The sequence below is a fragment of the Nuphar pumila genome, chromosome 8 (assembly GCF_984573655.1).
Source record: "Nuphar pumila chromosome 8, dmNupPumi1.hap1.1, whole genome shotgun sequence".
Classification (NCBI taxonomy): domain Eukaryota; kingdom Viridiplantae; phylum Streptophyta; class Magnoliopsida; order Nymphaeales; family Nymphaeaceae; genus Nuphar; species Nuphar pumila.
In genome coordinates this window covers 19,881,863-19,894,814 of record NC_143256.1, presented here as the reverse complement: position 1 = coordinate 19,894,814, position 12,952 = coordinate 19,881,863, and the positions used below count along the sequence as shown (strand labels likewise).

General features: G+C 36.7%; 1 protein-coding gene across 1 annotated transcript; it reads left to right on the top strand.

Annotated features, from left to right (window-relative positions):
* Positions 1–6,184: 6,184 nt before the first annotated feature.
* Positions 6,185–11,368, top strand: LOC149829730 (very-long-chain 3-oxoacyl-CoA reductase 1-like). Its single transcript, XM_090015608.1, has 3 exons — positions 6,185–6,880; positions 8,988–9,057; positions 11,001–11,368. Exons 1-3 carry the CDS (start codon positions 6,228–6,230, stop codon positions 11,247–11,249), a joined length of 972 nt encoding a protein of 323 aa, XP_089871734.1. The 5' UTR covers positions 6,185–6,227; the 3' UTR covers positions 11,250–11,368.
* The last annotated feature ends 1,584 nt before the right edge of the window (positions 11,369–12,952 follow it).

Here is a 12,952-nt window from a genome sequence, read left to right as displayed (position 1 = left end):
TTAAAAAGTGACTATTTTCTTAATTTCTATGCATTTTGGCTAAAGTGACTATTTTCTTGATTTCTAGTTAAAAAGATTTTTGGATAAAAAAATTGGATCCAAATTTAAGATTAGAGAATCGTGGGATCCACTCTCAAGTTGGATGATCATGCATAATATTTTGTATTTCATTAATCATTATTTATGCATGATCCATGTTAAAATCGATTTAAAAACCCTGTTTTATCGTTAGTTTTGAGAAACCACTTTGAAATAGAAATTATCAGAAAATTGTGTTTTTCAAAGCTTTCCCTGCATTTTTAATGTTTTTATTAGATTTAGATTTTCTTAATTGTAGTTCAATTAGTTTAGGTTTGTATTAGCTAAATTTTAATTAGTTTAGTAAGTTTTGATTTTTAGAAAAATATGTTTTTCAGAAGAGACCTTATTTTGGAAATTAGCAAAAATCTTCAGACTCTTTTTGAAAAACCTGTTTTAAGCTAATTAGATCATTATAAATACATCTTTTCCAGCCATGGAGGCTGTTTTTCCAGCAGCCCCCTTTGCCTGTTGCCTCCATCTTCCCTTCCCCCTTCTTCTTCTCCATAGTCGATTTCTTCTTCTCTACTTCTACTTCTTCCTCTTCTTATGCTTTATTTCATCTATCTTCTAATCTCTGTCTTTATCGGCTTGTCTAATCGTTGTCGTTGGGGTAGCGTGGATGCAACTGGATTGACCACCTTTTTCTTCCTAACCCCTTCCTCGGAGGCGAATCACGATTTGCCCCTTTCTTCGTAGTTTAGGATCATGGCACACATCATTGTTTATTTTTTTTTGCATATTCATGGCATGTAGCGTAATCTGAGTTTATTGCATTTAGTTTAGTATATTTGTTTCAACCATTTTATTGAAAAAGAAAAGAAAAATCCATAAAGTTAGTCATGTGCAATTATTCAGTTTCAACGTTTTTATTTTTGTTCATTCATCAACGTCTTTATTTTTATTTAATCAACGTTTTGTTACAGCAACGTCTATTGCATTTAGAAGTCTGTAGTTTAAATTTCTTTTGTTTCTCGTTTTAGTTTAGTATTATTTGTTAGTTAAGCAGTTACATTAACGCTCTTATAGATTATTTGATAGCTAGGTTGTTATTGCTTTATTGTTTGACGCTATCAGAAGTATTGTAGCGTATTGTTATTAGTCTCAACAATTTTCATTTTTTGTGTATTTTATTAGTAGGTTCAACAATATTTTGTTTTCATTAGCTTCAGAGTTTTCTTTTAAATAGGTTCCACATCTTTTCTTTTTAGTATATAGGTCAATGTCGTTTGTTAGTTTTTACACAACATCAATCTGTTTTTATTTTATTTTATTTGCAGCCACGTTTTGTTTCAAGCGTCTTTAGCATAGAGTGCATGTAGCCTTTAAGTTCTTCTATTTTTTTTATTTGACAGTTTCAGCATATAACATGTTAGTTTACTTGTTCATTAGACATTTTTTGCTTAGTCGGCTTAGCCCATTGACTATTGAGTTTTAATTTATATTATTAGTGGTTTTTACGTAGTGTTTTGTGTATGTCTTTCTCTTTTTATCAGTCACGCATCTTCATTATAATGGCATCTTAGTTATTTAATAATATTCCATTAGTCATTAGCTAAGAGTTTTCATTGATTGTTTGCATTAGACGCTCTTTATTTTAAGTGTTCATTAGGTTAGTACAGTTCATGGGTTGCTTGTTTGTTAATGAGTCTTTTAGTATTATTTGACTTTTCTTATTTAATTAAGTATGCAAATTTGTTCAGCGTATAGTTCATGTTAATTTAGTTTAGTTTGGTATTAGCTTTTAGTTAATTCGTTATATTCTTTTAGTTTTACTTTCCTTGGTTTTAGTTAGTTATCTAATTAATTATGCTATTTTGTTTTTCTTGTAGTGTATTTCATAGTTAGTTCATGCTTTTATTTTCGTTTGTTGTGATTTTTCTCTATCCTTGTTAATTTTCATGTAGATTTCTCGTTTCTGCTGTGTGTTTTGTAGAAAAGCGTTTGGGCGTGCGAGAGAAGTGATTTCGAGTCTCTAAAGCTTCCTATGAGGTCTCTAAAAGGTCCCCTCAAGGGACCCTCAGAAAGGCCCCTCAGGGAGCCCTCAGAAAAGCAAAAGTTCAAGAAAACATACATTACCTCAAGAAGGGACAAAAAGACTCGAAGCACTGAAGCCTTTTCTTTTTTTTTTAGACTAGGATTTTATTTCATTTATTCAATTCATTGGGTTGTAATAAGGCCTTTCTATTCTTTTATTCGTTAAGCCCTCTGCATAGGGCATTACTTTTTAGTGATTTATTTATTCAATTAATTCATTTTTCTTTATTTTGGCAATAAAGAGTAGCATAGTTGTGTGTTTGAATATGAGTATATCCCGTTTCCTGAGATTGACCTGGACTCCACTATTCGTGCGAGCCAGTTTTTATATTTTTGGTGTTTTGCTTTCACTGAATTTTCATTAAAAATATTATTTTAAAAAGGGTTTTTATAAAACTCACACATTGGACACCTTTTCTCTTCCGCAGAGCAAGGATTAGCCACACTAGAGCTCTAAATCCTTAACACGGGTTTGAACTTGCTATTGCTCGTACCTTGTATGTATTTCCTATAAAGAAAAGTGAGTTTGATGGTGTGAGCCACCACCAAGGCTCAAAAAAAATCATGAAACACAAATGATATATGATTGTTAGAGAAAATTCATCCTTATAAATGATTGAAATAAACAAAATAAATACAAAAAGAAAGCTGAATCTTACCTTGGGCTTAGGTAGCCATTTCCTACAATAGTGACGAGTAAGATGAAGCTCATGCACTAATCCAGCTAGGCATGAGTTTTAAAAAGTGAGTGAGTTAGGGGATCTAGGCTCTAGGCTAGGCTAGGCTACATGGGCTTAGCTAGGGTAAGTTGCTAGGTATAGATGAGTAGGTATTTCTAGAAAGTAAGGGCACTTCTAGATCTTAGATGCCAAATCCAAGAACAGAGAGACTGAACCCTTATTTATAGATTTTCTGGCGGTTTTCAGCAGGACGCTATATTCAAGATCAAGAGATCCAAATTCGTCCATAGGTGAGATGACAAAATATGATTGAACGAAGTTTAAAAGGTCTTTTCTTGATTGGCCAAGTGTTTCTCATCTTAGGATCTAGGGAAGGGATATGTTTGAGAGTTTTTAAGGTTTTTTGAAATGAGGGTAGAATAATTAAATTCCATCTCACGAGTTTGTGAGATAGGGATAGACTCCAAGATACTTATTTTCATGTGTCGTTAGGAAATGCTGACGACACATTATAGATTCGGCTAGCTACTGACGACAATTGATGTGTCATTATTAAGGCACTGACAACACATTAAGGTTTAGGTCATCTACTAATGATAATTTATGGCTATGTGCTAATGACACTCCATGTATCGTTAAAAACTGTCAATTTGTCTAGACCATAACTTTGGATTGCAGTATTAGATTGTCCTTGACCTGATTTTTTGCTTGTTTGAAAGATAAAATCTGATAGTTTAATTCATTTTTTAGATAAAAAAAACTCTCAAAAGGTTGTTTTTAAACTAAAAAATGAGATTGAAGTTAGCCTTACTTTGAAATGAGTCAAAACATGAGACCTTGATTGTATGAAATAACTCTATCAAAATTGAGGTGTCTAAAATGACTCAGCTTGCCAGCTGCATGAACTGACTATAAACGAGCTCATGATAAGCCAAACTGAGCTAAGTCACAAGCTTTTGGTTCATTTACCAGCCTTAACAGCAACCCAAGCACCACTAATTTTTCTTGTTCTTTAGCTATTCATTTGTTGTACTTTAGATGCCGTTCATCCAGAATATAAAACAAATCTGAAAATTTCTGTGGGAGCTATCTTAGAAGTAAACTATCCAATCATGGTGTTTGGGTCGTGGTTTATAACATGAAAGAATGACATCCATGACACCTCTGACTGACCCATTACTGTTAGAGGTGGCTCTGACCTGATCATATCTCTTTTGTTTTTTTTTTCCTCTTTAATCGTTATGGGCCTCGGTCAACAAAGTTTGGTTCTACCAATTAAGGACATCCACGTGGCACATGTAGAGACATCCACGTGGCACATGTAGAGATCTTGGTCAACCAAAGTAGGACCCATAAGGGGATCCACATTGTGCTGACTTTGGTTGCCTTTCTAATAATTTACCTTTTTTGAAGTCGCAATATAAGACAGTTGGACTAGTGGCAAAATTAATAAACGAAAGGTACTTCACTGGCCAATTTGCAGGGCGAACCATACGACTCACTTTGCCAACCATACAGGGTTGTCCCCTGCCTACGAATACCAAATCGATCCATTAATTAAAGATTGACTAGCATTATCACGTATAATTGCTAGGGACCAAACATTGGCTTTCTGATATGGACCTTTATGGTGATGCATCAGTGGCTTTACACTCTACATTTATCACGATTTTTTTTCATATTATCTCACTCCACAACTGCTATCATGAATTCCTTATCCTTACTGTTGAAATCCATGTCACAGGGACACGCTATTTTATTTGGCAGTGTCGAGCAATACGATTCGCGTCAGACCCATGACACAAGCGAGCAATATTTTATTTTCAATAATTCTTAAGGTTGTTTAGAAAACTTTATTAATAGGTAAATTTTTATGTATTACAACAACAACAACAACAACAACAACAACTACGCCTTCATCCCAAAACAATTGGGGTCGGCGATATGAACCAACAAAGAAAATCATTATGGGTCTTCCACATGAATCCTTCTCCTCCATTCATTTCTATCCAATGCCATGTCCTCGGTGAGGTTCAAAGCACAAATTTTTATGTATTAAAATACTAAAAATATTTTCAATCAATTAAATGATAAAAGATTGTACCCTCATGCATGTCCTATTTATTTTTGAAAAGATTTGTGTGACTCGGTTCGTATCCGTGTCCTTGTGACAGACTGAAATGCATGTCTACGAAACTAAGAAGTCGCATGTGAATCAAACTCTCTCACTATTTTAAACTTTAACTGACCAAGAGAAGAATACGGTATGGGTCAGGTCATTATATCTGATATGGGATTTTTTCCCCGGCCCACGGTATGGCTATTTATTGTCCTCTAGCTAGTTCGATGCACAAAAGGCCACTTGCATGTATCTCAATCTGATTTCCTGAAAAAAATGCAGTTGGAACTTATGGGGACGTACAAATCCCTGCAAGGTCAAACCCAAACCCTGCTATTCTAACTAAAGTTGAGTCAAGATCCAACTGTTGATCTAGATCCAGAATGGACTTTCAAGTACTTTACCCGGATCTGGTCCACGTTCGATCGGTTTTGGGCACAGTGTTCCAAACTGCTTTTTCACCTCATCAGGTATATTTTGGCTTTGAACACACTTATAAACTAGCGTGTGCCTGTATTGAGGCGGAAGAGTCTAGAACAGGTCAGAGTTTCATGCAATATACATCACACGATGATACATAATTTTGAAATACTTACTGAAAATGCCATATTATATCATATTTAGTTTTCAAGATATACATGTGTATAAAACTAAGCACTAAACTAGCTCAAAAGGGCTCGGCTCATGGTCACCAAGTTTGACAGAACATCACAAGTTCGAAACCTGCGAAGGGCGCCCATCGCCGCAAGGTCGAAGTTTCGGTGCACTAGAGGAGGGGAGGGTGAACGGCAGAGGTTTTAAAGGTTTTACCAACTGGAAACTTGCCAATGTATAGTTAGAGATGAAAGGGCTTCCCTTGGCTTACTAATACTAAGATAAATACAGAAACAAACCATACAAATTAATAAAATGCAAAGAAAATCTTTTAAAGAAAAAGAAAAATAGGTGTTGTGTCATGTCCCGTAGGTATGGGACACAATTTAACGTGTCCATGTGACATAGGTTAAAGTACAAGAGCCAAGCACTTTGCATAAAGAAAAAGAAATATATCCTATAATGAATTCCTATAATTATCTGAAAGATGTGGGGACTGTTCTTATCACTTTGGGGTGGTTTGACAACTATATCCCATAAATGCACCCTCATGTCAAAGTATCCACTGGAAGGTCGTAGGAAAAAATACAACAAATATAAAATCAAGAAAAAGAAAAAAACAAAGAAAAAAACACTACATTGACACTATATAAGCACATATATAGAAGACTTGGGAATGTACCTTAGCCAGTCACAAAGTCAGCCACACTCTTCTTCTCATGAACACGTCCTCCATCCTATCATCCTCCAAAGAAACCACAATGGACTTGCAACTCCTCCTCATTCTTCCCACAACTCTTGGCCTCTTTCATCTTTGCAAAGCTTTGATAGCTTTTGCAAAGTGGTTTTGGGCTTCATTTCTAAGGCCAATCAAGGATCTCAAGCAATATGGCTCTTGGGCCATTGTGACTGGGCCTACTGATGGTATAGGTAAGACAATTGCCTTTCGCTTGGCTCGCCAGGGCCTTAACTTGGTCCTAGTGGGTCGGAACCCGTCAAAATTGAGCTCGGTTTCAAGCGAAATACGCGGAAAATTCCCGTCTGTAAAAGTGAGGACCATTGTGGTTGATTTCTCTAGAGAGGTTGATGATGGGATGAAGAGAATTGAGGAAGGGATCAGTGAGTTGGATGTTGGGATTTTGGTCAACAACGCTGGGACTAGTTATCCTTACCCTAGGTTCTTCCATGAAGCTGATGCAGAGCAGATAGAGAGCATCATCAAGGTCAACTTAGAGGCAGTAACCAGGATCACCCATGTTGTGCTTCCTGGAATGGTGAAGAAGAGGAGGGGAGCCATTCTTAACCTTGGCTCAGTTGCAGGATCCCTTCTTCCTTCTTATCCCCTTGGTACCATCTACGGCGCAACCAAAGCGTAAGTACTCCCCTTTCTTTCCAAGCTATGTCACAAAGATTCGTGGACACGAGGATATATGACATGAGTTCTTCCAATTTTTTTTTAGAAAATAGGACACCAACACAGAATTGTTCAAATTGTTAATCAATAAAGAACAATTTCTTGATAATTGCTTTTTATTAGAAATATAAAAATATTATTAAAAGTATTACAATAGTGACCATACATGTTGGTATCCGTGTCAGTATGTGCTTGTGTCACCAAGGATACACACCTAAAGTGGTGTGTCCCTGTGACATAGCTTGCAAGGTGATCACCTCCTTCAAAATTAAATTATGAACTCACTAGCTCGATAAACAATTTATAATTGAAAATCACTTTTCTGTCTAGTTGGTCAAATGAATAAGCGTACACTGCGAGCTCTGTCTGTTTGGTAGGGGCAGTTTGTGCAAGTCACCATGTGATGAGACGTTGCAAGTTCAAACCCCACTGTTAGGGGTGGTTGAATATATATATACATATATATGACCAAACCTTCAAATAGAACTCTCTACCGGAAAAATTAATTACTTAATTTTTTTTTTGTTTTTTTTAGCTCATTATTTCTTCTCCTTAATTTCTGTCCAGCAAGTTTCATGTGAACCCATCAGGTCGCGTAAATGCATGTCTTTGTGACATTAGCCCACAAGCTAAGGGAATAGCCCAAGAGGGTCCGGCTATATGTCACAAAACCACGGGTACGTTTGGTTAAATCATGGAGAAGAGTATATATCCTGTGAAAACTATAGAAATAAAAGGTAGGTTCATAGTTGATTTACGAGTAATAGAGAGAGGGGGAATGAAAACCTACCCAATAGAAAACCTCTCAAACCTTTCCATTAAAAAATATTTATCAGATTTTAGGTGTTTTTTCGAAATTCTGACCTTATAGATGTGATCTATGCGTTTTTTTCAATAGGAATCAGTTCTTGGAGCATTTGAATACGATGCATGTATATATTTTTATAAGGTTTGAAAAATCAATGGCCTACAATTTCATAAATTCTCGAAGCTTCAAATACCATTTATGCAAGTATCAATTTCTAGTAAGTCAATCATCTATTGGATAGAATTTTGAAAGGTTAACATTTTGAAAAAACATCAAAAATCTGATAAATGTTTCTTATTGGGTAGGTTTAGGTGGTTTTCTATTGGGTAGGTTTTCATTTCCCATAAAGAGTCATTCTAGTCAATTGTCCTGCCTTTTTTTTCCACATTTAGCGATTGAATTCTTGGACGCAACTTTTCCTCAAAAGAAAAAAACATTTGTTGGACGCAACGGTCCAAGACAACTTGTTCACTTTGGGGTGTTTGAATCATGGGATGCACCTGAGCGGGGACTGACAGGTCCCTATCCAGGTGCTGTCCCACATTTGATTCACGGGAAGCAACTGGTCCGGCAGGTATCTGTTGCTTCCCACCCCTTTGTATTTAAAAGGAGTGTGACGGAACAGATCAGTCCGACCCAGGGGGTGCGACTGCGACTCACTGGTCCAGTGAAGCAAACACGCCCTGTTTGCATCCCACTTTGGTGGGACGCATCTGTAAACACTTGCATTGCAACCCGACAAAGCGAGACACAAGAGTCTTGCCTTTGGTGCGGGAGGTGGTACTGGCGTACTGCATCAAACGGGAGATGATGGTCCACTGGACCATTGTGTACCGCAATTCAAACATTACCTTAGGAAGACCAGAACAAATATAACAAAAGGAAGAAGGATAAGAAATTGAAATAAGGAAGCAAGGATCTTTTAAATTAAATGCTTGAAATAGAACAAAGATATCATGTATGATGTATCCATGTATGTGTATTTATTTCTTTGTGCAATTCGTTCACCATTCCTTAAAGAAAGTTACGAGTACTTATTATTGCACAATACGTTTTCGTTTTCAATTATTTTTAAATTTATCAATGTATTTCGCTGGTTTTGATTTTATAGCAATAATATCATGATATTTTCAAAATATCCTGTGGTTGTGGCCTTATCACATTGAGAGCCCTAAAACGTGCGTGTGCGTGTGCGTGTGCGTGCATGCGTTTGTGCATGTACATGTGTATACTTACATTGGTTAATTTTTATTTCAGATATATCGATCATTTCTCGAAGAGCCTCCATGTCGAATACAAACAGCTTGGCATTGATGTACAGTGTCAGGTAAATTTAAACTATAAATGAGGCATATGGAGCCCTTGGATCTCTCTCTCTCTCTCTCTCTCTCTCTATATATATATATATATATATATATATATATATACTTGGTTCCTTCCAACCGTCGTTAAAGTGAGAAAAGTAGTGATTTTGAGTATTCCAGGCCATGTCAGACAAATCAGACCCCACAAATGTGTTCAGCATGAACCATTTGATAGAAATCGACTATTAGATCATGCTTTTTTTGATGAATAAATATGATTTTATGAGCTGTAAAATTTATAAAAATTCATAATCATTGAATTTTGAATCCTTATAAAAACCTACTCACATGTTATAATCAGATGTTTCAAAAGCCGATTTTTACTAAACAAACTATGTTGATCACATCTGTAAAGACAGATTCCAAAAAAGTATCAAAAAATGAAAAATCGAAACTGTCCACACACACACACACACACACACACACACACACACACACACACACACACACACACACACACACACACACTACTTAATTAGCTGGTATGAGTCAAGCCGAGGTACACCAACTTGGCAGCCTATTTTATAAGTTTGAATGAGTTCTTCACAAATTGCATAAAGCTGAACCACATGCAGCTCATCTTGTTTCCCAGCGCTGTCAGCATTGCACCTTTTGGCTGAATAAGTTGCAAGATGACACAATCTTTCGATTCTCTAGTTTCATGTGTTTTCTCTAAAAAATCACTGAATAATACAGCGATTTTTGTAAAAAGACATTAAAAAAGAAATCGATTATAAAAAATGAAGACTGCAGAACTATTCACTGATTTTAGGAAGTCATTGACATAGAGAAAATAAGGCGTTCAAACCAAACTATTTTTTATGGTGAGTCAAACCATGCTTGAAACAAGCCAAGTTCAAGCTGATTCATTTAAAAAAATTAAAAATATAGTGAGATTTGAACTGTAGAACCATTGGGCCCAGCTCAAGCTTCTTCACAGGAAGAAAATACTTGAATAATGGTTAAACAACCATTAACTTATTTCTTGTAAGCCAAACACTCTGATTTTTTTATTGCATACCACATTATGTATTATAAAATATGTTTCTTACTTCTTAACAAGCCTAAAAGAGCCAAATTGAGTTGATTACATATTTTTGATATTCGGCTTGCGTAGCCTATTTTACAAGTCATAAAAAGCTCTTTTCTAGCCAAACCATTAGTGGCTTGTCATGTTTCCCAACCCTAGAAATGATGACGGCAGATCAAGTCCAATTACAGTCCACACTTTATTGTGCCGCTGCATCTCATTCACCTTCCATCTTCTGTTGGGCCCCACAGCTGACAGGCAGTATCCAATAGATGAAGGGTGCTCAGGTGCAGCGGTACAGTCAAAGTGTGCAATGTGATTGCACCTGATCCGCACCTACTTACAAGTATTTCAAGTAGGGGTGGCAATCGGGTCGGGTTGGCGGGTTGGCGTGTCAGCATACCTCAACCCGACCCCGACCCGTTTAATAAACGGGTAACCCGACACGACCCGCCAACCCATTTAATAAATGGGTTGGGTCGGGTAAACGGGTTTTCAGGTTCGCGGGTCAGGTTAGCGGGTCGGGTTGACGGATCGGGTTGGCAGGTAGTCAGGTTGGCGGGTCGGGTTGGCGGGTTGGCAGACAGGTTGGCGGGTCGGGTTGGCGGGTTGACCCACCCGGCTAACCCGTTTATTAAACGGGTCAGCCGGGTTGGCGGGTTGGCATACCCTCAACCCGAACCCGACCTGTTTAATAAACGGGTTACGCGGGTCGACCCGTTTATTAAATGGGTTGGCTTAAGCCCAACCCGAACCCGCCTAAGAGGCGGGTTGGCGGGTCGTGTCAGAAATTGCCACCCCTAATTTCAAGAAGGCACGCATGGACATTCAGTTGAACTGATGACAATATTCTGATTTGGTTACTGGTGGTTTTAGGCTCCTTTCTTCGTTGCAACAAAGATGGCGGACAAGGACCAATCGTTCTTCGTTCCCTCGGCGGATGAGTATGCCGACTGGTGCCTGCGTTGGATAGGAAATGAGTCAGTCTGCACGCCTTTCTGGACCCACTCCATTCAATGGTTCAGTGCAAGCCTACTGCCTGATGCTGTGCTAAACAGGTTGGTCTTCCGTGTCATGGTAGACAGACGCGAAAAGAAAAAACTGAAGGAGAACCTCAAGCTTTGAGAGAGAGAGAGAGAGAGAGAGAGAGAGAGAGAGAGAGAGTGTGATGTCCCACTTTAATGAACAAAAGGTCACTACTTGCATGTATCTCAATCTGATTTCCAAGAAAAATGTAGTCCAAACTACTTGCATCAATGAATTCCCAAAGAGGGTATGAAGATAAGGATGACATATGGGATGAGTGGAACTGATTTGGTGGGGGCCACCTTGCAGCATCATCCGTACCCAGTAACGTAAACCAACTTCTGCCTGGTCAAACCCTATTCTTTTCTTCTGAGATTAAACCAAGAACAGACTGTTGATCTAGATTTGGGATAGACCTCCAAGCAATTTATCCCGTTTTGGGTCCACGTCCAATCAGATTTGGCACATATTGTCCAAAACTACTTTTTCACCTCAACATGTATATTTTTTTTTGAAGGAAACTTAGGATCAATAAATAACTTATAAATCTTGTTTAATTTAATTAAATAATAAATTTTATTTTATAACTAAATTTAATTTGAAATATGATTAATCATATTTCAGTATAATTAGCCTTTGACAAAACCCAAAGCATTAAAAATATATTAATAAACATAATAATTCATTGAATAATATATTATCTCAAAACACATCTATACTTGGCTTTACTTAAGTAGAGAACTGGTTACTTTATTAACGTATTAGTGACTTAATTGGTCAATGTTCATATCAAGAATGAAAGCAACCCACTGTATTTATAAATATATGAAAAGTATGAATCAAATATAAAATTGAATATGCAATTTTCTTTAATCATTGATTCAATAAATTATATGAAGCTATTAATCATGATGATATAGTTAAATAAAACAAGATCATAACAAGTAATCATGATGTACATAATATGATAAAAATAAATTCAACAATTCAACAATCATGTTTATACGTAACTTTTTGCTATTCATCATAACACTATTAACAAAAAATATGCATATTAACCAAAAAATGGTAGGCTGCATGATTGACTTTCAAAAGATACAATAAGTATATAAAAATTTTCATAACATACATGTCATACTTTTATTAAGACCTAGAGAGTTGAGACTACCCATGATGTCAGTTTCATGGTTGATTCTCATATGTGCATGACTATAACATAGTCAACATGTCAAGTATGCTATACATATACTATCTACGAAGAAATGGACAAAACTCACATTACTTACCTAGTCAGTTTCATGTTTGATTCTCATAAAAACATAACATATAATATTTATAATGATCAATGGCCAAGCCTACAACATAGGCCCATTCACAATTTCATCCTGACTAATTAAAAACAAGGTCCTATAATTAGGTCCGTTGCTAATCTGCAGATTTCTTGTAGTGGAAACACCCAATGATAGATTTATAAGAAACAAACCTTCATGAAGACAGGCTTCTCCGCTTGGTACACTGGAAAACATATCACCTCCAACATGTTCAATTCCTGCAACAAGAGCACAAAAGCATCTTGATAATAATCATAGAGGTAGCTGATATACCAATATTTTAATGAGCGCAGATTACCAAAGTGAAGGAAAAGAGCGGCAAGGTTGGGAGCAGATCTAGTGCTCGAGGCAGAACACCTTATAGTGGCTGCCCCCAACACTGGACTACGACTCGGCAAGGTTTTGCATTTTAGGAACAAAAATGGATCAATCAGCTTAAAAGAGATGGTAGTTTTGACATTGCTACTGCTA

Excerpts from the sequence above, each read along its gene's own strand:
- LOC149829730 (XM_090015608.1), top strand. The coding sequence starts at position 6,228 with ATGAACACGTCCTCCATCCTATCATCCTCCAAAGAAACCACAATGGAC. Across the intron at positions 6,881-8,987 it reads ATCTACGGCGCAACCAAAGC|ATATATCGATCATTTCTCGA; the intron begins GTAAGTACTCCC and ends TTTTTATTTCAG. Across the intron at positions 9,058-11,000 it reads GCATTGATGTACAGTGTCAG|GCTCCTTTCTTCGTTGCAAC; the intron begins GTAAATTTAAAC and ends TGGTGGTTTTAG.